This window comes from Eschrichtius robustus, chromosome 12, assembly GCF_028021215.1.
Source record: "Eschrichtius robustus isolate mEscRob2 chromosome 12, mEscRob2.pri, whole genome shotgun sequence".
Classification (NCBI taxonomy): domain Eukaryota; kingdom Metazoa; phylum Chordata; class Mammalia; order Artiodactyla; family Eschrichtiidae; genus Eschrichtius; species Eschrichtius robustus.
Window position 1 is genome coordinate 84,524,487 of NC_090835.1, and position 23,558 is coordinate 84,548,044.

Sequence of the window (23,558 nt, forward strand, 5' to 3'; positions counted from 1 at the left end):
TCATAGGTGGGTTTATGCCACCACCATGCTGACCAGCTTTTGGGAGAGATCTGATGGGCAACGACCAGGGCATGTAGACAATAGCCCTCGGAAGCCTCTGAAATACTGGGGAAGGTCAGAACTTCTCAAAGTTGCATGGAACAGGAGGGGATCCATTCAAAAGGAGAGTGACCTGGAATGCTGGCATGCCTGTGAATGTCCCTTCGTAAACTGACACCATTTACCTTGCCAGCCCCATCTTTTCCACACCACCTCCAAATCCGAATTCCAGACATGATGAATGACATGCAGTGCCCCCGAATGTGGTCTGTCCTGCCGCCAGCCTCTGGGTCTTTTATATGCTTTCTTCTACCTCAAACACCCTCATCTACCCCTACTGTCTTTGCTTGACTCCTCAGCCTTCAGAATCCCACTTAGATGTCACCTCCTCCAGGAAGCCTCCCCTGCCCACTTCTCACATTCCCCCAGACTGGGTCAGATGCCCAAACTATGTGCCCCACAGGACCATGTAGCTCCCCGTCTTCACACCTTTCACAGAGGATGGGGGCCTGGCACAGGGCATGGCACGGAGTGAGAGTTCCACAGATTTCTGTTGAATGATTGAATGGCAGGCTGCTGACCTGTCTCAGTTTTCATCAAAACTGATCTCAGCAAATTTCTCTAGATGAATTTCTAGGTCAGCCCTGCAGACCCAAGGGGTGCTGCCAAAGGGGGAGAGCTAGGCAGGCGGGTGGGGAGGGTTGACCCCAGTAGAACAGCAGTCGGCCTTTTGATGAAGACATCATCAGATGTGAGGATTGCACAATTCTGGGAAAGTTACCTAATACCGCTGATAAAGGGATCAAGTGTCAAACGGGCTTTCAACAGACCAGGTCTCAGCTAAAAGCAAGACCCCAGAACTGCCAGCTGCATGAGGACAGAGTGGGAGACATGTAGCTGGATAGCTGCTCACGAAGCAGAAGAGCTGAGGTGCTGGCTGAGCACCAGCCCCACCTGAGGCCACAGTGACGGGCTGCATGGGCGCGGGGAGTGCCCTGCAGGCACAGTGAAAGGGAGGCTTTGGTGTGGACACTGGATCCTCGGAGTGCAGGGTGATCTGCCGGGGGCGGTCACTATGAGGGACTGAGCTCCCAGGGGGTCATCTGGGGGAGGGGGAGATTCACGCAGAGCTGGACACTGCAAGGGTCACCCAGGCTCTGAGAGCCTAAGATCATACAAACCCTGGCCTGGGCCCCCCAGACCCTGGAAGGGGCAGTGGGGGCGCTGGCCTCAGTCCTGGAGCTACACACTGACACTTTGCTGCCAAAGGCCTTTATTGAGTCCCTGGCGCTGCCTGGGGCTGTGTGTGGGGGGCCGGGCACGGCAGTGATCCAGGCGTGATCCTTCCCTGGCTCCGGCTCCTCCGGGGAAGATGGGAGAGCAGCCCTTACACCTGGCAGCCCTGCGTGCCGTACTCCTGGAAGAAGCTGCTGAGCTGGGCGCAGGCTGCCCGCTGGCGGGTGCTCTGGCACAGGCGCTCCGAGGGCATCTCCTCGATCCAGCTGTTCGAGTCCAGCAGGTACTGGGGGCTGCAGGGGCAAAGGGGCAGGCAGCAGGGGTCAAGAGGATGGTCAGGCGGAAGAGCCCGAGGCACCTGGCTTCTGAGGGGACAGGGGATCAGTTCCCTCGTGAGGTGTGAGGAGAGCAAGAGACCGAGGGGCCCAGCGAACTCACTCTCCATTGAGGTCATGGGTGGTCCCGTCCAGACCCATGATCAGATATTTTTTCCCAGGTTCCAAGTGAAGGCGGCAAGAGGCTCGAACCAGGAAGTTTCTGGTCTGACCAGCAGTGGCCTTGGTATCCTTGGCTGAGGGGAAAGCGTCCACAAGAGTTGTCAGAGGGGAAGAGAAGGGGTTGGACAGCACTGGGGCCAAGGGCTTTGCGCCGAGCCTCTCATTTGACCCTCACCTCTCCCAATGGGGAGGTGCGACTGCTTTCCTGTTTATGGACAAGCCCAGATCTTCTAAGAGGCTGAGGGGATTTGAGCTCAGAATGACTGAATTCTCACTATTCCAGGCGCGAAGGCCCCAAAGCCAGAGCTCAGCTCTTCCGTATCCCTCCAGCCCTGCCCACTTATCTGTCTCCTTCTTACTGAAGTGCAGGACTTGGGTGATACTGGTCTCAAAGAGGCGGAAAGCAGCTCTGCTGTCTTCTCGGAGAACCTTAACCTGGAAGCCTATGGGGGTTTAGGAGAAGGGAGGGAAGGTTAGTTAGCCCGAGGCTGAGAGGGCTGTAAGTCAGTGCAGAGCAAAAAGGCTGCCCATGGGCCTGAGAGGAGCACGCACAACCACAGAGACCCTGAGGGTGGGTCAGGGTCAGGGCCGGGGCCCAGGCGGGGAGACTGACCGTAGTCCACTCGGGGGAAGTAGCAGGCGAACTTCATCCTGTAACCATCCATGTCCTGCCGCCCCTGCTCCAGGGCCCGGCGCTGTCGAGGGCACTTCCCTGAAGTCAGGGGCCCAGATGAGTGAGTGCAGCCCCCAACCACGCCGTCCTCCCACCCCTGCCCCTGGGCCCTGGGTCTCACCCTCAGCACACTGGCAGACGTCACCGGAGCACAAAGTGGACAACAGTTTGCTCTTAGTTGGTGCCCCGTAAAACACAGAACATTTGTGCTCTGGAGAAAAAGCAGACCGGGGCGTTAGGGCGCAGGCCCCCCTCTCTGCTCTCCAGTCCCACGGAGCCGCAGGACTTCCCTGCCACCCTTCCCTGCCACCTATCCCAAACCTCCCGAGTGTCCCCGGTGTGCTCACCAGGGTTGTAGTAGTCATACAGGATGGCGCTGGCTGGCTGCACCAGCCCCACGGCCACGTCCTGCACAGCTCCGAAGCCCACGCACTCCCGGGACATGGGGACCTGGCATGGGCGGGGGGAGGGGGGAGAGGTCAGGCACCCACCTCTGGGCCCTGCAGGCTGCTCTGATGTATTTCCTTGGCCTGTTCAGTTCCGGTTGATCTTATCGTCAGTGTCCTTCACATTTTGTTACCTTCCGGCCTCCGGATTTCTAAAAACTGCTCCCCAAGGTCTCTGGTGACTTCACTGCCCACGTGGTGACCTCATCCCAGTCTCCGGAGCCCTGGGCCCCTCTGCAGAGTCTCACATCATGGACACATTCTCCATGAAACGCTCCCTAAGCTCGGGGTTAGCTTCCGGACCAGCCCTGATTCTGACCTGGTCACTTCGGACGCCCCTCTCCCTCCCTGCCAGAAGCACAGTCCCCAGCCCTGGCCCTTCCCCTCCTCTGCGCTCCCCTTTGGAGGCCTCGCCACTCCCTGGCTCTCCCCCAAAACCCTTCAGACTGGCGAATCCCGAACCAAACTTTCAGCCTTGCTCTTGCATTGGGATTTTTGCAGGATGTATTAAATTCTCCAAATTCCCTCTGCCTGCCCTCCAAACCCACTCACCCTCTTGACAGCCTCCCTTCACTGATACAACTGAGGCCTGCCTTATCTGCCATAACCTGACAGCAGGTGCTACCACTCCGCCCGTCCTCCGCGGCCCAGCCGTTCATGTCCAGGCCCAGACCCCTCTCTTCATGCCCACACTGGTCCAGTCCAGCCTGGTATCCCGCGGGTTTCCCTCCTAAGCTGCATGGTCAGCTCCCTGACTTGAAATCCTCCTGGTTCCTCATTTTCCATTGTGTTCAACCAGACTCCTCTGCCTGGCTTCTCAAGCCGATAGGGTCTGTCCCCTCTGCACACACAGGGCAGGGAGGGTCTCCCCTGACCCACAAACACTTGGCTAATGGTATCACAGCATTAACACGCCTTTTTCACATTTTCTCCAAGACGTTACAGTAAATGTTCAAAAAAAATTTTTGAGGGCCGTCAGAGGGTTGATAACTTTGTGTTAGCCAAATAAGGCCGTGGAAAAACAAAAACAACTCATCTAGGACCACCATCATTTTAAAAAACAGAATACACTTTAATATCAAAAACAAAACAAGCAAACACAAAAACCGGGAAGGGAGACAACAACCACAAAAAAACAAAAGCAGCCCCTCAAGTTGAATAAGTTCAGCTTTACAAAAGGCTCAGCCCCAAGCACTGGCACTGGCCCCCAAGCCACAGGGGGCTCAGCCCCTGCCCGCCGACAGGCAGCAGGGAGCCTCCCCGGCCTCTGCTCTGGCCCACGCCTGTCCTGTCTCCCTGCTCACATCGCAAGTTCTCTCTAAGCGCACTAGACGCTGATACAGCTGCCTCCTGGGAAACCTCTTAACGCAAGCTCAGAAAACCCGGTGCCGTATGTGCCCCCCTCTGTCACCCTCCTTGCTCACCGAGTCGAAGTACAGCACGACGTGGGGCCCCTCGGTCTCAAAGTGACTCACGTAACGGTCAGAGAGGGAGGTCAACTGTGGGGAAGGGGAGCTGGTCACAGGGAGGTAGCCCTGGGCCCCCCTGCACTGAGGGGGCTCAGCAGCCGGGGTGCTGCGGGGACGGGGCGGGGCTCCTGAGGGCACAGGCGCCTCTGGGTGTCTGGCCACACCTTCTCCAGGTCCGCCCGCAGGGCGTGGAATCCACTCAGGAGGGTGATGTCTGCAATGGCCATGCCCGACAGCCCCACCTTGCCATTCCGCCTGTGGAGACACATGCCCTGTCGTCCGGGTCGCCCTGTGTCGGGCTGCAGACACCCGGCCCCAGCCTTGGGCCAGCCCACAGCACCGCACTCGCCCAGTGCGGCCCCCAGAGCTCACCAGATGCACACGGTGTACTGCACCCTGGATTCCTGCTCTTCAGCCACCTTGGGGGCCTCCCTCCTGCGGCGGCTCCTCCGTCCATCGAAGAGCTGCAGGGGCGTCACGGGCTGGGAACGGGCCCCCGGCTCATCCCTGGCTGGAAGGTCCGCGTACTCATAGTCCTCGTAGTCCTCATTTGCTTCCACTGCGCGGGGACAGCACTGTGGCTCAGGCCTGGCACCGGCCCCTCAGGGACCCACGGCCTCTGACCCCGACACTCACTTGTGTACTCCACGTGGCCCACGACCGTCACTTCAATCTGAAGATCCTGGCAGGTCGTGTTCTTCATGTCCATGACATTGTAGGTATGAAGGACCTGGCTCAGCAAGGGGTGGGGGGAGGACACGGGACAGCTGGGGCCACAGACCTCTCTCCACAGCCACACCGAAGGGCACCTCCCTGGGCTAAGGGATTTGAGGCCCTCAGCCCCTTCTCATCCCCATCCCAGACCAGTCCAGAAATACGAGTGGGCCCAGGTGTTGGGTTAGACGGTGAGACAGAGTGGGGAGCGGGGACCTGGCCTGGGGGTGAGCACGGTATGTGGTGCACAGAGGAGGCTGGAATGGAAACTTCAGGAAAGGCTTCCGACCGAGGCTTGAAGGAGGAGGATGAGTTTGTCACGTGGGACAAGAAGCAGGGGAAGCACATTCAAGGCCGGGGGACCTGTGTAGACGGGTGGATCTGGCTGGCTGGGGAGGTGGGCAGGGCTGGGGTGAAAGCAGAGGAGGAGCTAGTGGGGTCATAAGGAGGGGCTCGGGATGGCGGGGGCACTAAGATGGCCCCCAGAGTGGCAGCTGGGCTCCTGCAGGGAAGGGACCCCAGGAGGAAGAAGGAGTTTGGGGCACAACCATGTGTGAGGTGCTGTGGGACACAGGGGCCCAGAGCTCAGGGGAGAGGCTTGGGCTGAGGCATCAGGTGTTCAAGCATCAGCACTGAGGGGGTGAAGGCGACGACAGGCACCCAGAGAGGGTGGAGACCAGAGTTAGAGGGACATGCCCAGGACGGAGCACAGGGAACGCCAGCCCAGGTGTCTCTTCCTCCTTCCCCAGCCGTGAGGTCTGCCGGTAGGTCTCCCACTGAACAGCCCAGCTTCACCCTGCTGGGCCCGGGCGGCCAGTGCTGCCAGCTCTCACCTTCAAGGTTCCTTTGCTGTTTCCTCCCACCTTCACATTAATCTTGCTGCCCAAGGAAAACTTTTGGAAACAGAAAAGGGAAAGAGATGTCAGAATGGCACCCTGTTGTTCCAACTTATCTCCTCCCTAAAAACAACCCCACCTCCTCTCCCCAGCTCGCTTTTCCACAAAGTTTGACCTTCACCTGCATTATCTCACTGCCATCTCCTAAAAACCCCTGTTGGGTAGACTCTGCATGTTTCATTTTCGGATCAGAAAAATGAAGCGCAGAGGCTAGGTGACTTTCTACAGGTAGCAGAGCCAGTAAGTCTTCCCACAAAGATATCAGAAAGAGGTGCCGTGGGGATTCTGCAGGGGTGGGGGACAGGGGATGGCTTCTGATCTGGCCGAGGTAGGCGCAGGTGTCCTGGCAATCCAGGTGAGGGAGTGGTTCACCTGCAGCTCCTCCTCCAGCCCCTGAACTTGGTGGTTGGTCAGCTGCAGCACGTGGGACTTGAGTCCACTGCGGCCCATGGAGTTGAGGGTCACGTTGAGGCCCTTCTCCTCGGTGGTGTGGGACGCGATCCAGTACGCAGACAGGGCGTCCAGGGCCATCACCGTGTCCTGGGGAGGACGGGCCAGGACTCAGGCACTTGGTCTCAGGACCACCCACCCCCAGAGCCCCAGGGCAGCCCCTACCTGGGTGCTGCGGAATCCGCCTTGGAAGCTGCCCTGGAGGGTGAGCCAGGATGCCGCCTGGTCGGCCAACTCGCCCTTGCCCTCCCGAAGCAGCAGGTGTAGCAGGCCGTAGGCTGTGGTTTCAATCCACAGGGCCGGGGCCTGGGGCACGGGGTCTGCAGGGCTTTGAGGAGCCAGGGTGGGTGACAGGACATTGCTCTGAGAACTGGTGACTGAGCCCCAGTACAGGTTATCTGGGAGTGAAAGGAGACCCACAGGTGAACAGGGGGAGGATGTTAGTTGCCTGGCCCTTTGACGCTCCCCCCATCAGGCTCGCCTGATTCTACCCCAGCCATCCCTGCTTATGCTCCGATTCCCTCCGGGCGTCTTCACTCATTCAGTTTCTCCCTTTGGACACACTCAGGGGTCTCAAGGTTCTCCGAGCCCCAGGCTCACTGCCAAGGCCCCCTCACCGCCAGTCTCCTGGGCCATGGCCATGAGGTTGTTGTGGGCAACATCCCGCAGGTCCTCAGGGGCCTCAGTCAGCGACAGGGCGTAGGCCGTGATGGCGGCTGCGTGGGACCCCAGGAGCCCAGAACTTACTTTTGCCCCCAAGAAGGTGTTTGCGCTTGAGATGGAGTTTTCCTAGAAGAAAGTGGGGAGGAAGGTCTGCGGCCTGGACACCTGGGTTCCTGAGGAGAAAGGGGATCAGCAAAGGGCACACACGTTGGGGGCCTTACCACTTTCTCCAACTGCTCTGAATTGTCGTCCGGGAAGACAGCCAGCCCGTGATGAAGGGCGATGACCACAAAAGCTGTGAGCGCCACAGTCTCGTCACTTCCCACTAAGCCACCCTGGTTGAAGGGGGGAGAAAAGGAGACGTCAACCAGGAGGGGGAGGGGCAGTGAGCGCCTTCCCTCCCGTGCTCCGTGGCCCAGCCTCCCAGCCCTGTACCTGCATGCCCCTGTGTATAACTGGATGGGGGTCGTGGAATGACCCATCAGCCAGCTGCTGCAATAGCAGCCACTTGGCCGTCTCCTGCAGCTTTTCAGGTGAGCCGCCCACCTGTTCCTGGGCCAAACTCAGGACCTTCAGCACAAAGGCCGTGAGCCTAGAGGGGAGGAAGGGAGGGCTAGGAATAGGGACTGGTCCCTGTAGGGGACATGGCCCCGCTCCCCCAGGCACCTGGTTATTTACCTATCCCCCCCCCATAGTACCTACCTCTGCCCCCACCAGCCCTGGCCCCTCTCAGACACCCAGAACCTCTCTCCCAACCTCACCAGGTGCTGCTGTCCCGCTTTAACCAAGCCCCATAGGAACCATCTGGTTTTCGAAACTCCTGGATCCGCGTGTAGCCTTGGAGAGGAGAGGCAGCTGCTGAGGTGACACTGACTCTCCCGCTACTTGTGCCGAAGCCACGCTCCCCATTTCCACTGGGTAGCCCCTCCCTTCCCCACTCTAGCCACCTAGGCTGCCCATCTTCCATTAATCGCCCTCTCCTGGCCCCCATTCCTGCTTGCCGCTGCACCCAGAACCTTTCTGGATCAGATCCACTGCGTGGTCCTTCATCTCAGGGGGCAGCATGCTCCACTGCTCTGTCTTGTCCAGGTAGCGGGAAGCAGCCAGTGTTGGAGCCAAGAGGACCATGGTTTGTTCCCCGCAGCCCTGGGGAAGCCTCAGGAGGGAGGCCAAGCCTCCCGGTGACAAGGCCCCCTCAGAGCCCAAAGTGTCCAATGGATCTGAGGCTGTAAGGGAGGGAGAGGGTTAAGGATCAGTGAGCAGGTCTGGGGGCCCAGGGTCAGAGGGTCATGGAGTCATGGGATCAAACAGGGGTCCACAGGTTTCACATGAATCCAAGGGTGGCCACTGGAAAGGGATTGGAGGACACTCCCACCTGTGACTCTAACAAAGCTCCTGAAATCTCCATCAGGGATAATATTGGGATCAGAGACGCCAGGAATTTCCAAGGTCCGGCCTCGGGGGTCTGGGGAGATGAGGGAAGTTGGCAGTCTGTCCTGCTGTCCATATCCCCTGCCCCCTACAACTCCCTTAGGACACTGATGGCTGGGCGTGGGTGTCACTCACCCAGGGGGTTGAGTTCATAGACCATCTCCTCCCTGTGAATGGCCCCTTCATTCTGTCTCGGGGGAAACATAGCTGTGAGAGATCACACAGGCTACAGCCTGCCCCTTCCAGTGCAGACTCTCAGGACTTAGAGTTTGAACTTCAGGGGCCGAGTTGGATCAGAATTGTAGAAGGTGCAAACAGACCAAAGCATTGGGTTTGGGCGTTGAGCCTCTGGCCTGGCCAGCAGGGAGGGTGCCAGAGTGGGGGATAAATCTGGGAGCCCGGGGACCTGGATCAGGGGTGTTCCATTCACCTCAATTTGTAGGACCTTAGATACTGCGTCCCCCACAGGGAAATCCGAAGATCCTCGAGCCACCACTTTCAGGGACACAGCAGCGGCCGCTATGGGCACCACAGAGAAGCCAACGGGCCGGGCAGAGCCCGCAGGGACCAGCACCTGCTGGGCGAGCCCTCCACCCCCAGCCAAGCACAGCCCCTCCACTGGGGACACGTGGACGCTCACCTGGGGGCAGGAAGACAGGAAGGGCCAGCCCAGTTAGGCTCCCCACCCTTCCCCTGCCCCAGGCCCACCTCCACCAACACCGTGTGCTCAGCCCCCGAGGGGCCTCACGGTCATATCTGTATCCAGGTAGTTGTAGAGGACAGGCCGCAGCTCGAGCTGCTCAAAGCGGCGGACGGAGACGGGCAGGCGGAGGTGCATGTGGAATTCACGGAACACTCGGAGCCGGGCCGGGGTGGCCACACACAAGCCTGATGGAGAGAGGGGGCACATATGAGAGGCCTGGGGGCATCCCAGCCGCGGGATCCCAGGAGTGAGGGCCAGGAGCTGCCCCAGCTCCCCCCGGCCCCCTCACCCCACCCCCGCCCGCCCCTGCTCTCTGGCCTCGCAGCCCCGGCACATGGGGTGCAGACTTCTCCAGGTCTCTGCTCCTCCTTCCTGTACTAAGAGCAAAGGACTAAGCAGGGAGCCTGGGTCAAGGGGGCACGGAAGAGGGAGGCCATAGGCCCAGGCAGGGTGACCGCACCTGTGCTTTTGGACAGGCTCACGCCATGGATTTCCCACGTGGTCAGAGAGTCCGGGAGCAGCTGTCTCAATCTGCGTGGTGGGAAAGGTGAGAAGCCCTGTCACACGCTGAGCTGCCCCAGACACAGCCCAGAGACAAGGCCAGGCCCACCACATGCCCTCACTGGGAGAAGCGGTCCACTGCTTCCACTTTCCAAAGCCAGTTCTCAGGGAAGAAGCTGCGCACGGGGATGTCATCCTCATCGATCAGGTCCTCCTCCTGCAGGAGCTCCATGGCTAGGGAGCACAGTGGAGGGCGATGAGGAGGGGGCCGCTCTGCCCCTCCAGGTGCCCCTGCCAGCCCCCCGGCCCCACTCAGCCCCTCACCTCGAGCAAGGCCCACCTGGCCCCTGGCCCGGGCCTTCTTGCGCAGGGCCTCAGCAAGCTGGCAGCAGGACAGGAAGGGCTCCCGGCAGGCCGGCTGCTGCACGCGGGCCACCCGCTGCTCACAGGTGCGCGCCATGGGCAGCCGTGTCAGCCCGTCCTGGCAGCAGCGCTTGGCTGTGGGGGAAGCGTACTGGCCCACTGCAGGGCCAGGTGAGGGTGGGCACAAGGAAACAAAAACGAGACACACCTCTTCGCCCAGCCTGACCTCTACATACACAAGGACTCACTCCGAGAGACTGGGAACTCAAGAGAGGCCAAAGGAGAGAGCCTCCGGCCCACCCACCTTCAACCCCAGAACTTGGATCTCTGGCCCCGACACCATATCCTGGCTCTCTCAGGAGCAGAGGAGCCAAAAGGCAGACCCGCATCCTGACCCTTGGGCCCAAGGGGAGAGCTTCACAGGCACCCACAACTCACGCTTCTCATTAATCGCCTTTTGGAAGTTCACGTTTCTCTTTTTCCGGGCCTTTCTCTCCTTGGGACATCTCAGACCTGGTGGAGAGCAGGACTGCAGCCAGGTGTGGGGTGCAGGGCCTCCCACCTCCCCTCCTTGTTCCCCTCTCCCGGCCCAGCCCTTCCCACCCCTCCTCTTCCTGTCTTACCCCCTCAGGCCCCTCCTTCTTCTTCATCTTCCCACCACCCGCTCCCCTTCCTCCTCTGTTCTCACTCTTTCTGACTGGGGTCAGTTGGTCTCCATCAGAAAAGGCCAGACCAGCTGCCTCGAACGTCTGAAGGGCACTGTCCCCACCCCCAGGACCACAGCCAAGGTCATAGCTGTTCATAGCTTCGAAGACCTGGCGAGAAAAGGCAGAGATGTGGCAGAGACAAGAGTAGCTGTGGGCACGATTGGCCACTCAGCTGCAGGTGAGAGGGCAGGGTACGGACAAGTACGAGAGACACAGAGAGTGGAGAGACAGAGGCCACGGGGGCCAAGGCTTCAGGGGGGACTGGGAGGAGTCCATGAGTGAGATCGACCTGCTGGCCCAGGGCCCAGGGCTCAGGGCAGCAGGAGGGTGAGCCATGGAGGGGAGGGAGGATTAGGGAGAGGGGCTTGACAAACCTTGACCATGTCGAGGGGTTTGTGGGACTTGCCACCCACAGCATACAGAGCCGTGTCCACAGCTCCCAGGGCCACCAGGGCTGGAGAATCTGTTTGCAGGTTGAGCTTTACAGTGTCCCCAGGACGATACTCCTTGCTACCATCCACGTTCAGCTCCAGCTGGCAGAGGCAGGAGGTGGGGGGGCAGAGTGGGAAGAACATCTTTCGGTCTCGTGCAACTTCAGTGTACCCCAAACTAAATCCACGCCCTGTTTGCAATCACCCTGTCTTCCTTCTCTCTTAACCCCCCTAGCATATACACACACCCTCTCTCCTGATGCCAGTTACCTTGCCCTCACAGCCCCCAGCCTGGACGTCCACTCGCAGGGAGTTGGCCACTGGGACACCCTCATGATAGTAGAAGGCCACAAAGTGGAAGGAGGGCGCCAGGTGATGGTCCACAAACACGGAGACAGAGGTCAGGTCCCTCCTGGGCTCTCGATGTACAGACACGATCTGGCCCCGGGATAGGATCTGGGGCGAGAGCAGTGTCTTCTTCACTGCACATCCTCAGCCCTGAAACCGCTACCCCACGCCAAGGGTTCTTTCCTGCCTGAGACCCTCCTGCGCCCCTGTCCTCCTCCACAACCCAGCTCAGGCACACCATGTAGTAGAAGTGAGAGAAGCTCCCACTGATGCCCACGGCTCGCAGGTTTAGGTTAAGAGTGTCCCTGACTTTAGGGGGTCGAGGATCCAGCCTCTCAATGGACAGAAACCCGGATCTTCTGGACAGGGGGGCTTTCACGGTGAGCCTGCCTATGGCAGAATAGGGGGAGCCTGCAGACACCTGGAAAGAGGGGCAGGGGTGGCAGGGTCAGTGGCAAGGACCCAGGCACCCAGCTTCTCCCCCCAGCCTGGGAACCCTCTCTCCTAGCCCACCCTCTCCCTTGATGGGGAATCCTACCAAGAGCTGCACTTCTGAGGTGGTCTGAGGGACAATAATGGGAACAACGACTTGGCCGCTCTCGTCTGTGTTCTGCTGAAAGTTTTTAGAAGTAGATCCAGAAGACAACGTAGCAGAAACTTTGACAGGAATGCCAGAGGCTGGGGAGCCTGACATGTCACGGACCAGGGCCTAGGTAGGTGGGAGGGGCGATGGGAAGAGCACAGTCAGTGAGACCCTGTGCCCTCCTGACCACCCCCGCCCCCTCCCCGCACTGCTCATCCTCCCCCTTCCAGAAGAAACCTGCAGCAGGAAGGGGGCCCCAGGCACAAGGTGTCGCTTGGTTTTGCTTAGATCCAAAGAGAAGGGAGATGACACGAAACGCCAGGATGTGAGCTCTGCCTCCTCCAACTCCCCTCCTGCAAGACATAGGGCGGACAGAGGTGGAGACAGAGACCTGGGGAGAGAGGAAAAGGAGAGCCCGGGGCGGGGGTTGGCACTCAAGTGTTTCCCGCCCACAAGGCTGAACTCTTCAGGGCACAAGCCGCCTCCTATCCATCTCTATGTTTGCTGAGGCCAACACAGGACGCAGCACACAGATGGTGCATAACATGTGTCTGCTGGCTGGCTGGATGGATGGATGGATGGGTGGATGGATGGGTGGATGGATGGGTGGATGATGGATGGATGATGGATGGATGGATGGTTGGATGATGGATGGATGGATGGTTGGATGATGAATGGATGGAGGGATGGATGGGTGGATGGATGGATGATGGATGGATGGGTGGATGATGGATGGATGATGGATGGATGGGTGGTTGGGTGGATGGATGGGTGGGTGGATGGGTGGATGGATGGATGGATGGATGGATGGGTGGGTGGATGGGTGGATGGATGGATGGATGGATGGATGGATGGGTGGATGGATGGGTGGATGGGTGGATGGATGGGTGGATGATGGATGGATGATGGATGGATGGATGGTTGGATGATGGATGGATGATGGATGGATGGGTGGTTGGGTGGATGGATGGGTGGGTGGATGGGTGGATGGATGGATGGATGGATGGATGGATGGATGGATGGGTGGGTGGATGGGTGGATGGATGGATGGATGGATGGGTGGATGGATGGGTGGATGGGTGGATGGATGGGTGGATGATGGATGGATGATGGATGGATGGATGGTTGGATGATGGATGGATGGATGGTTGGATGATGAATGGATGGAGGGATGGATGGGTGGATGGATGGGTGGATGATGGATGGGTGGATGGATGGGTGGATGATGGATGGATGATGGATGGATGGGTGGTTGGGTGGATGGATGGGTGGGTGGATGGGTGGATGGATGGATGGATGGATGGATGGATGGATGGATGGATGGGTGGGTGGATGGGTGGATGGATGGATGGATGGATGGATGGGTGGATGGATGGGTGGATGGGTGGATGGATGGGTGGATGATGGATGGATGATGGATGGATGGATGGTTGGATGATGGATGGATGGATGGTTGGATGATGGATGGATGGAGGGATGGATGGGTGGATGGATGGATGGATGGATGGATGGATGATGGATGGATGGATGGATGATAGATGGATGATGGATGGATGGGTGGTTGGGTGGATAGATGGATGGGTGAAAAAAAATACATTGAGACGGGGGAAGCTCCCCCTTCCCCAGAAACCACCCAGAAATCAGTTGTAGAGAGATAGTCTCCTGGGTCTTTCCTGGCTTTGGGTCTCAGATGAAGGGAAGAAGGGTGGTGTTGATGCTGGAGAACAGAGGGTCAGCTCAGAGGTCAGAGGTAAGGGTCTGGGGTTATAATCAGGGGAAGCCACTCACCTGGAGACTCAATGATCGCTGCTGCAACATAGAGGTGCAGCCCTGGGAGGTCGTTAATATTAATATTAAGCTTCTCCAGCACACCCTGAAACTCAGCCTTTGGGAGGGAAATTCGGCACTGGCCATCTACCAGCTGGGGCAAAGAAGAAGACAGGACAGGGAATGAGACTTGAATCTCCCACCTCACCTCCTCACCCTCCCTCACTCTCCTCACCTACCCCATGCACCCTCCACCCTCCTTCCTACCTTGGTCTGACTCTCCAGCCCCCGAAGGAAAGTCTTTTTACCGTCCTCACCCAGGAGCCCAAAGCGCACATATGCCACCCCCTGCACTGGCTTCCCGTAGATGTACCTGTCACCACAGAGAGATTCGGAGGAGGCTGGGCTGAGGGCTGGAGGAAATAATGGAATAGAGGGAGGAGGCCTGGGGCAAGGGAGGGAAGTGGGGCTCCACAGCACGTTCATACTGAATGGGGAGCCCTGCGAGCAGGGCCCAGCGTGAGGGACCGGAGGGGGAGTTACCTGGCCTGGATGACTACTTGGATTTCACTAAGAAAGCCAGGCGTTGTCAGGATGTAGGGCTTTTCCGGAATGATCTTCACCTCAAAGTTGGGAAGGACTGACCCAGGACGAATGGAGGGCAGGTCAGACTCTCGTGAAAGGACCCTTTAAAACTCCCCTCCCCTCTGGGCTGTGGCAGCCGCATCGCCCTGCCCCTGCCCTGCAAGCCCCCCTCCTCTCCTCCCACCCCTTATTCCTTGCAGGACAGAGGCTGCTTATCCCTCGTGTCTCCAGTTCTCACCATATTTCTTCACCTCAAACTGGGTGCTGCTGTTGGAATCCAGGCTATCTGAGAATCGGGCTGAGATCTTCCAAGTCCCTGGCCTGAGGACAGACAAGGGAGGGACTCAGCCCACTTGTGCAGGAGGCTCACTGAGAATCAGTGACCCAGGTCCCTAGGAAGAGGACTGCGGGGGTGAACCAGAGGCTCAGGGAGCTCAGGATTGGACCGTGTGTTGGAGGCAGACAGCTGGGGGAAGTGGGAGTTGGGGAGGTGTAGGTGGGGGCGATCTGCAGGAGTGGGGAGCTCACTCTGAGATGTCTGGGATCACAAAGTCATCCTGGAAGATGGAGGAGGGGACATACACCTCCTTCTTCCGCACGCGGAAGCCACGAGAGTTCTGCGATGGGAGTAGAAGGGGTCACGGTCAGAGGTCAGATCAGCAGCCCTCGCCGATCAGGAAGGTCAGAGGTCAGGGACTCACCTCCACCGTGACCGTGAGGGTATCAGTGGACGGGCGCATTTTCTGATCCAGAGCAAAGATTCGGTATCGAACTGGAAATGGAGGGCGAGGAGGTGAATAGGAGGCCATGGGCCAAGGGAGTGATGGGGGGTCCTGGGCACCCCCATCCCTCCCAGGAAGCGATGGGGAAGAGAACAAATATTTGCAAAGCAGCCTTCCTGCTGCTTCCTTCGGGTTTTCTCACTCAGGGGGCTGGGAAGAAGTGAAAGGTGAGGGCCCTGGGGCTGAGACTCACCCCGCTGGCCAGGGTTATAAACGGGCTGGTCAGTCTGCAGAAAGAGGTGTCCCCGGCGAGAGGAGAAGAACAGGTTGACACCCTGCCTGTTTGTCTGTCTGTTTGTTAGCCATGGCGACTGGGCAACCAGCTGGACCTCGGGGGCTCTGTGGAGGAGATGGAGGCGACAGTCCTCCGCGCCTTTCAGGGAGGTCTGTCAGGAGAGGGAGCAGGAGTGGGTCAGAGACAGAGCAGAAGGAAAAAGACAGAGACTGAGATAGAGACAGGAAAGACAACTGGGGTGGGAGGAAGGGAAGGGAGGGGGGCCGGTGAAAAGACAAAGATGTTTACAAGAAGACAGAGGAGAAGAGAGCGGGGAGGCGCTGGGCAGCAGCAGGAGGCAGTGGCGGCCAGTTACCGGGAGGCTGAGGAGTATGAAGTCTTTGCTGGAGCTGAGGCTGAAATCCACCTTTGGGGAGCAGAGCTCATGAACTGTGGATGGGTTTCTCAGGAACACTGATCCTCTCACTACCTGTCCCGAAGGAGCATCCTGGAGCTGCACCCCGACTGACAGGGGGACCCCTAGGTGAACCACAGAAGGAGAAAACAGGAGCAACCTGGGAAGAACAGGTGAGGGTCAGCGGCCGGCCTCCCCTCAGGCCCCTCCACCACCACCCCTGAATCAGGTCCCTATGCGCCTCCTCTCCCCTCGCCAGCCCTGGCCCAGCTCGAGCTCTCCAGCACCCTGTGTCCAGGACCTGGGCTTCTGCAGAGACAAGGCGAAGAAGCCAGATGCCCAGATCAGCCCCCAGAGGAGCCTCATGGCTGGAGGACCCAAGAGGGATCAGACCCGTCTGTCTGCCTGCTCCTTTCTGGTAAACTTAGGGCTTGGAGCAGAGTTGACTCTGGACCTTGCCCCTCCCCTGGCCCAGCTAAGCTGGGAAACCACGTGACAACCAAGAATTGCAACTGGCCCCAGGCCCAGTACTGGGAGGGGGGCACCCTGGACACCTGGGTCTCTGAGGGAATCTGAAGAAATCATGGCCCAGAGACTCAGTCCTTGCCTGTTAACCCCTCTCATCCCAATGCCCTGGGCACCTCCACCTACTGCATGTATCTGGGTGTGTGTATGCATATAGCATATACACACGTACATAGGTGCAGGAGGGCCCCACATGGCTCAGCAAGCGGCTGGAGACACGTGGCTCCTTTGTTGGTCCCACCAAACAAGGTACTAAGAGACTTGCCGCTTACTATAACCCCCGTAAAAACTGAACTACGCTGGGTTTTTGCTTTTTGTAAGCCTCTAACAGAAATTCTGTAGTTTAGGAGATCAGGCACATCCTCAGCACCCCAGAGGGGGAATTGACCTCAGTGTCCCTTTTTAATCTCTGAACAATGAGGCAAAGCTCAGGCCCACCTTTGGCTTTACCTCTACCCCCAAAACGAGGTGCCCGAACACACGTGTCACATTAAACAAAAGACATCCAGAAAATATCACAGGCAGAAGTACTTTATTTGGCAGTTTCAACCCAACATGTAGGGAAAAGAACCCTGTCCTCCTTCGGCAGCCTCACCAGAAACCCCTCCTTCCTATCCCAAGACAGGATAGTGGCAGCACCTTGCTGCATGAAAGGCAGCAGCCATGGCCTTGGCACCATTTCTGGCTCCACTTCCATGAAAGGGCAGAGAAGCATTGCCCAAACCCCACACTGGGTCAGAGCCCAGGTAAACAGCAGCAGTCACACCTGACCCTCTGCACAGACGCGAGCCCAACACTCATCTTGGCTCCCAAGCCTTCCCAAGGTGACCCTGTCTCAGCCAGGGCGGCCAGCACTCCTGGGCCCCTTGCTCCCCACTCTGGGGAGCTGTGCAACAACGAGCAGAATCCTCATGTCTCTGGCAGGCGGAGGAGGGTTCCAGAAGTGGTGGAGACACTGTGCGAGAGAAAGACAAGGCTGGAGCCAGATACCTAGGCCTAAGGTCTGAGGAGAACTCAGAATCTGGCCGAGGATGTTCCCGGGTTCTGGAGAACGAGAGAGGAGCTGGGCTTTGCTAGTGAATGAAGCACGAGCGGGAAGAAAATCCAACCTTGGGTCATTGCGCTGTCATCTGCCAGAGGTTGGGGGGCAAGACTCACCAGTCCACCAGCTGGGCCCCAATGAGGTCATGCACATGGTAAGCGAGGCCGAGTCGCGCCGCGGCAGGTGCCCGCCGGCCCAGGAGCTCTGAAAGGAGTAGCTCCCGGTACTTGGCCTTCCGGACCATGCCGAGTACAGCCTGGCGCCCTGGAGGAGTGGTGGCACGGGAGAGGGGAAAGGTGAGTAAGGCCTGGAGGCCTGAGGAGTCACCAAAATGTGTTCTCGAGGGGCTGCGGGCCTGAGCTGCAGACAGGATACCTTTAACAAAATATTTGATGAATCTCCCAGCTCCAGGCACGGCTAGCCACCAACTTCCAGCATCTCGGACAGTGAGGACGCCGGCATTCACCAGCTGCCTAAGAAGGGGGAGATGAGGCATTGGCTCTGAGAACCCTCTCTCCTCCCGCCCACTAATGTGTGGACACTGAGTCTCCAGAGGCCTGGGCACCCAGGCAAAGGGACTGGATGACGGAAGCCCAGCCTGGAGCGGTTCTCTGCTCACACCACGCTGCTCAGTGCCCCGTGCCCTTGCTTGCTCTGTTCTCCTACCTGACTGCCCTCCCCCGACTCTTTCTTTTCCTGTTATTATTACGTGTTCACTAAAACAGCTCCTTCTCTCCGAAGCCCTCCTTGACCACGTGCCCTGACCCTCTCTCAGTCCCACCACCAGGGGAGACACAGAGGCCTTTCTCCCAAGCTCCTGCCACTACCTACGCACACCTCACCATAGCTCTTCCCACATCTCACCGACAAAAAGTTTATAAAATGCTTTCATGTATACCATGGGTTACAAAGTAGGGAGCTGGAGCCAGACCCAGCCGCCTGAAACGATATTTTTATTTAGCCCTTGCCCGGTTGTTGTTCCTTTGAACGTGAATGCTTTTGGGCCATCACAGCTCCTACCATTCTCTATTCCCTTGGTCTCAGCGTGATTCCCATCAGGCATATATGGCTCCTGCCAGGCCTCTCTCTCTGTTTGATTAGCCACCCAGATCTCTTAAATTTTAGCCCAGGGCTCTTTCCAAGGCCCCAGATGGGATAGGCCTCTTCTCTTGGGGGCGGAGCACAAATTTAGGTCATTTTATTAGAAAGAAGAGTCAGCGTTTTTAACAGGTTCACCAAAAGAAAGAGGACAAGGCTGGATGGGACTGGAGGGAGGTAGGGAGGGGCCAGATGCCTGATTCTGTTGGTCCCGCAGGTCTCACGTGATTTCTGGGTCCCTGAAGCCAAAGGTCTGTGTCATTTGGTCCTGCTGGAAGCTAAGGTCACTACAGGCTGGAAGTACTGAAGCCAGAAACTTCTGCACTGCGCCAGCGTATGGGCGGCCATCACAAGCCTTGAGGACCTGGAACCAGAAATGAGACACAAGGTCTGGTCCCACCTTCACCCCCCACTGACCTCTATCCCCAGGACAACATTTCTCTTCCTATGTTTTTCCTTCTGCTCAGGTCCTTCTACCTCTCATGCTTTTCCTCTTCCTCTTCTTCCTCTCCCTCACACCAATACTTACCAGAGACCTGTGCCCTCTCTGTGAGATGTGAGGTGGGGGACTTGTCTCTCTTCTTTTTACTTCCATTCCCTAATTTCCCTGCACCCCCTCCCCTGGCCCCCATGACACACACACAGTCATACGCACTCTGGTCCTATAGTCCTCAGTGAAGATGATTCCTTGGGCGTCCAAGTCGAAGCCTAGTTGGATGATTCTGATCTCCCCCTGCTCTTGAAGCGCCTTCTGTCTCCACAGAGATGACAATGAAAAGAAGGGTGTCAGGGTAAGATGCTCTAGCAGATGCTATAGCATACTCTGGACACTTCTGTGCAGGGAGATTTTGTTTGCAAGTATTGGGGAGTTTTTTCTCTAAGTAAAGGAAAAATTATGGGGAGAGAATCAAGTGGATCACCAAATAGTCTCTTCCAATTAGTCTTTCACCCACCCACCATATCAGTTATCTGTTAAACAATCAATACATATTTTCTAAGACCAATCATAAGCAGACACTAAGCTAAAATAGTGATTAAGACATGGGCCCTGCCCTCAAGGATTAACAGTCTAGATTTTGGGTGGAGAAGGTGGAGAGGGATATGGGATAAAATGTTTAAAACAAATAAAAATAAACCAGGACTTGTGTTTCCAGGAATATAGCAAGACTAACTCACCCACTGAAAATTAAGTAAAATGCTGCATAAAATATTATTTAAAAATTGTTTAAACATTAAAGAGCTCACAAGATAATAAGGAATTACCAGACTAATAGAATATCTAAGTGAAAACAAGATCTCACAGAAGTAATTAGGGGACTTCCCTGGTGGCACGGTGGTTAAGAATCCGCCTGCCAATGCAGGGGACACGGGTTCGAGCCCTGGTCCGGGAAGATCCCACATGCCGCGGAGCAACTAAGCCCATGCACCACAACTATTGAGCCTGCGCTCTAGAGCCCTCGAGCCACAACTACTGAAGCCCGCGCGCCTAGAGCCCGTGCTCCACAACAAGAGAAGCCACCGCAATGAGAAGCCCACAATGAAGAGTAGCCCCCGCTCGCAGCAACTAGAGAAAGCCCGCACACAGCAACGAAGACCCAACGCAGCCTAAAATAAATAAATAAATAAACAAAACTTTAAAAAATTAAAAGAAAAGAGATAATAAGGTATGGGAAATATTTGAAGAGCCAATAACAAAACCACAATCACAAAAGTACATTAATCCAACTCGTATAAACTCACAGAACAGACAAAATAGTAATCAGTGAGGAAATGAAAGATTTCAATAACTTTAGTTACAAAGAAATTAGTAACTGAATAATGCATATTCTTTTCAAATACGTAGAATATGTAGCAAAACTGACCATATAGCACAAAGCATGTCTCAATAAGCTTCAAATGACTGAAATCATATTGTGTACGTTCTCTGGCCATAATATCATTTATGCCAGAAATCATTAACAGCAAGGTAATTAGAAAATGTTTAGGAAGTAAGACATACATTTCTAATCAACCCAGTAAGTCAAAGAAAAAAGTCACAAAGGAAATTAGAAGATATTTTGAAATGAATGATAATGAAAACATATACCAAAACTTGACAGACGATATAGATATATTTCAGTACTTAGGGGGAAACTACAGCCTGACATGCATCTATTAGAAAAGAATAGAGGATAAAAATTAATGGGGAAAAAACGTAAAATAAACCCAACAGTAGAGGGGAAACATAAATGAAATGGAAAACATACATGCAAGAGAGAGCAACAAAGCTACATGATAATTCTTTGAAAGACTATTAAAATTGATAAACCCTAGTGAGACTGACCAAGAAAAAAGGGGGAAAGGGGAACCTAGAAAAAGCAGATAACCAATAGAAAGAATGAAAAAGGATCATCACTCAAGATTCTACAGACAATAAAATGAGATTACAAACTTTATGCCAATAAATTTGAAAATTTAGATGAAATTGACAAATTCTTAAAAAATACAATTTCTTCCACTAGAGTGGACAAAATGGGATATATTCATAAAATGGAAATCTATGAAAATGAATTAACTATAGCTACATGTAACAACTTGGATGAATCTCAAAAATATTCATCTAATGAAACAAGATGTAAATAAATACATATGGTATGATTTTGTTTATATCAAGTTCAAAAGTAGGTAACTAAGCTATATTGTTTATGGATAAACATATAGATGGTATAAGGAAAACTAAGGGAATGATTATCATACCAGTCAAGTATGTCACCTCCCAGGGACTTAAGACATTTTGATCAGAGAACGATATATGCGGGTTGTTGGCTGTGTTGTACAGTCTGACTTGGGTGATGGTTAAGTGGGTATTTGCTTTATAAACATTCTTTAAATTGTGTGTGTTTATATTTTCTTTTGTACAATTTTAAAGCTTCTCTAAAATTTAAGCTAACACCAATAGGTTAAAAACAACAAATACTCTATAAGGAGTGGTTCTGACTTGCTTCCTTAAGAGACTGGAGCTAGTCTCCATCTTCCTTTTCTTCTCTTCTTTCTTCCTGACAGGTTGCCAATTGCTAAATCCCACTGGATATTATTTTACTTGACCTCATCACAGACCACCGCCTTGAATCGCAGGTTCTAACACTGCCACTGAACCACAAATTTTAAGGCACATTAAGAATCACTTGGGGCAGTAGCTTTAAAATGTAGATTCCAAGGTCCTGCCTCAAGAAATCTTAATTCATTCGCACTGAGAGAGTCCCAGGAACCCGTAGTTTTGAATAAGCAGTCCAGGTAATTTGGTACATGTAGAACTCAGGACATACTTTGAGAAACACTGCCTTAAATGCTGGTATCTCCCAGCATTGGGAATTTGGCTCTATTATCCGTCACTGCAAACCTGGGGTCCTTAACCTTTGGCCTCAGATGATCTGTGAAACAACCCCCTGCCCCCCCAAACTGTACATATACCATATATATATATGGCATATATGTATTTTTCTGGAGAGAGAGCCATAGCTTTCATTATCTTCTAAAGTTTGTGAAAAGGTTAAAAACCGCTCCTCTCCTCCCTCTTCCTACCAAATCTCACCCACATCCACAGACTGAACAACTACTCACATCTCGATGACTTCCAGTTCTGTATCAGTGGCCCAGAATTCTCCAAACCCTCACCCAGCTGTCTACTGCACAGTTGCCTTTGGATGCCACACAAGCACCTCCAACTCAACTTGTGCAAAATCAAACACATCATCTGCCCCCAACAATTCAATGTTCTCCTACTCTATTCACTCCACCAACTACTCAGTCATCCAGAAAATCCGAAAGTTATTCTGGATCCCTCCCTCTTCCCACTCTCCACATTCCTCACCCATCCTCTCCCTCCCTATACACTGCCCTAATTTAGGCCTTCACCTGTTCTCAGCTGCAATATCTTCCTAATTGATCTCCCTACCTCATCTCACTGCTTCCAATCCATGCAAAACACCGTTCTCTCTCCTGTTGAACATTCTCTACCAGCTCACCGCCTTCAATGGAAGATAGAAATACTGATGTACAAGGCCTGTCCTAATCTGACGTCTGCCTGCATTCCCAGCGCTGTAGCCTCGAACCACGCCCGGTGACTCAGTTTCCCCAAAAGCTTCGCTCTTCCACCTTCATGATTTGGCATGCTCTCTGTAGCATTCTCCTTGGCACCGCAGTGCCTGGCACAATGCCTGGCCCAGAAAGACCCAGCGCTTGCTGAATGGCAGAATAGCTGTTGGACCGAGTGAGTGATGGGGAGAACCTCGTAAGTGGCCCGCAAGGCACGGAAGCGCCTTCGGTCGGTCGCTCTGACGCCCCTCACCAGCTGCCGGTCAGCCACCGTCCGGTCGGGCACTAGGCTGTACACCTGGCTCCTCAGCGCAATGGGCGGTAGCGCATCCTCAAACAGGACTCGCGGGAACAGCTGCACTAGCTCCGCAACTGCCGCGCGCGCAGACCCTGGGAGGAGAGGCCGGGTCACTGAGACGTGAACGGGGGCGGGGAGAAGCGGGGGTACGACTCTGGGGGCGCTGTTGTCCCAACATACAGGGTTACCAGAGGCGAAGCCCGCTCCCAGCTGGGGGTCTTTAGCCTCGCCCCGGGGTTGCCATAGTTACCTGACTCTCCCCGCAAAGGATCTGCCTCTACATCCCCTCCTTCCCGCCGCCGCTTCTGTCCGAAGGCCTCCGGGACCAAGCGATGCCTCTTCCGGCTCATATCCCGGGATCCTATGGATGCGGGGAAGAGGTAGATAGATATTGAAGGAAGAGAACACGAAAATAGTCATCCGGCGCAGAGCAGTGACGCACGGGCTCCCCGGGCGTCCCTCCTTAGAGACCAGTCAGCCCGGTCTTAGTAGGCCGACGTGGTTACGAAAGGGGCGTTAACTTGTCATCCCTTTGGCCCTTGCTGGGAGGGGCGGTGCCAATGCAGATACCAGCGCCACCCTCATTGGCTGAGGCCCCACGTCCGCTG

The 23,558-nt window shown here is 55.7% G+C and overlaps 2 protein-coding genes across 3 annotated transcripts; both read right to left on the minus strand.

Moving 5' to 3' along the window:
* Nucleotides 1-1,295: 1,295 nt before the first annotated feature.
* On the minus strand, nucleotides 1,296-16,856 carry LOC137773692 (complement C4-A-like). Its single transcript, XM_068558557.1, has 41 exons — nucleotides 16,215-16,856; nucleotides 15,875-16,073; nucleotides 15,478-15,670; nucleotides 15,204-15,274; nucleotides 15,031-15,119; nucleotides 14,741-14,823; nucleotides 14,461-14,557; nucleotides 14,185-14,290; nucleotides 13,939-14,071; nucleotides 12,388-12,503; nucleotides 12,106-12,276; nucleotides 11,806-11,988; nucleotides 11,490-11,675; nucleotides 11,163-11,321; nucleotides 10,770-10,896; nucleotides 10,520-10,594; nucleotides 10,043-10,240; nucleotides 9,841-9,952; nucleotides 9,678-9,748; nucleotides 9,263-9,402; nucleotides 8,945-9,154; nucleotides 8,650-8,701; nucleotides 8,459-8,548; nucleotides 8,100-8,309; nucleotides 7,845-7,920; nucleotides 7,519-7,675; nucleotides 7,305-7,418; nucleotides 7,038-7,209; nucleotides 6,586-6,818; nucleotides 6,343-6,510; nucleotides 5,908-5,967; nucleotides 4,997-5,090; nucleotides 4,733-4,919; nucleotides 4,525-4,615; nucleotides 4,316-4,390; nucleotides 2,793-2,895; nucleotides 2,567-2,656; nucleotides 2,386-2,484; nucleotides 2,132-2,215; nucleotides 1,714-1,846; nucleotides 1,296-1,568 (listed from the first exon to the last, which is right to left on the minus strand). Exons 1-41 carry the CDS (start codon nucleotides 16,277-16,279, stop codon nucleotides 1,427-1,429), a joined length of 5,214 nt encoding a protein of 1,737 aa, XP_068414658.1. The 5' UTR covers nucleotides 16,280-16,856; the 3' UTR covers nucleotides 1,296-1,426.
* Nucleotides 16,857-16,953: 97 nt separating this feature from the next.
* On the minus strand, nucleotides 16,954-23,426 carry STK19 (serine/threonine kinase 19). Of its 2 annotated transcripts, none has more exons than XM_068558567.1 (7): nucleotides 23,201-23,426; nucleotides 22,906-23,042; nucleotides 19,234-19,329; nucleotides 18,803-18,942; nucleotides 17,856-17,953; nucleotides 17,597-17,744; nucleotides 16,954-17,393 (listed from the first exon to the last, which is right to left on the minus strand). In XM_068558567.1, the coding sequence occupies exons 1-7, from the start codon at nucleotides 23,298-23,300 to the stop codon at nucleotides 17,348-17,350; spliced, it is 765 nt and encodes a 254-aa protein (XP_068414668.1). In that variant the 5' UTR covers nucleotides 23,301-23,426; the 3' UTR covers nucleotides 16,954-17,347. The 2 variants fall into 2 exon arrangements, with proteins under 2 accessions (XP_068414668.1, XP_068414667.1); XM_068558566.1 differs by having other exon boundaries at nucleotides 22,846-23,042.
* Between the last annotated feature and the right edge of the window lie 132 nt (nucleotides 23,427-23,558).

Bases quoted from the DNA above. Each gene is read 5' to 3' on its own strand.
- LOC137773692 (XM_068558557.1), bottom strand. From the start codon at position 16,279: ATGAGGCTCCTCTGGGGGCTGATCTGGGCATCTGGCTTCTTCGCCTTG. The intron at 15,275-15,477 runs GTGAGTCTCAGC...CTCCATTTCCAG, and splicing joins TTATAACCCTGGCCAGCGGG to TTCGATACCGAATCTTTGCT. The intron at 6,511-6,585 runs GTAGGGGCTGCC...CGTCCTCCCCAG, and splicing joins GCGGATTCCGCAGCACCCAG to GACACGGTGATGGCCCTGGA.
- STK19 (XM_068558566.1), bottom strand. From the start codon at position 23,300: ATGAGCCGGAAGAGGCATCGCTTGGTCCCGGAGGCCTTCGGACAGAAG. The intron at 17,954-18,802 runs GTGAGACCTGCG...CCCCCTTCTTAG, and splicing joins TTCAGGGACCCAGAAATCAC to GCAGCTGGTGAATGCCGGCG. The intron at 17,394-17,596 runs GTGAGTCTTGCC...TCTCTCGCACAG, and splicing joins GGGGCCCAGCTGGTGGACTG to TGTCTCCACCACTTCTGGAA.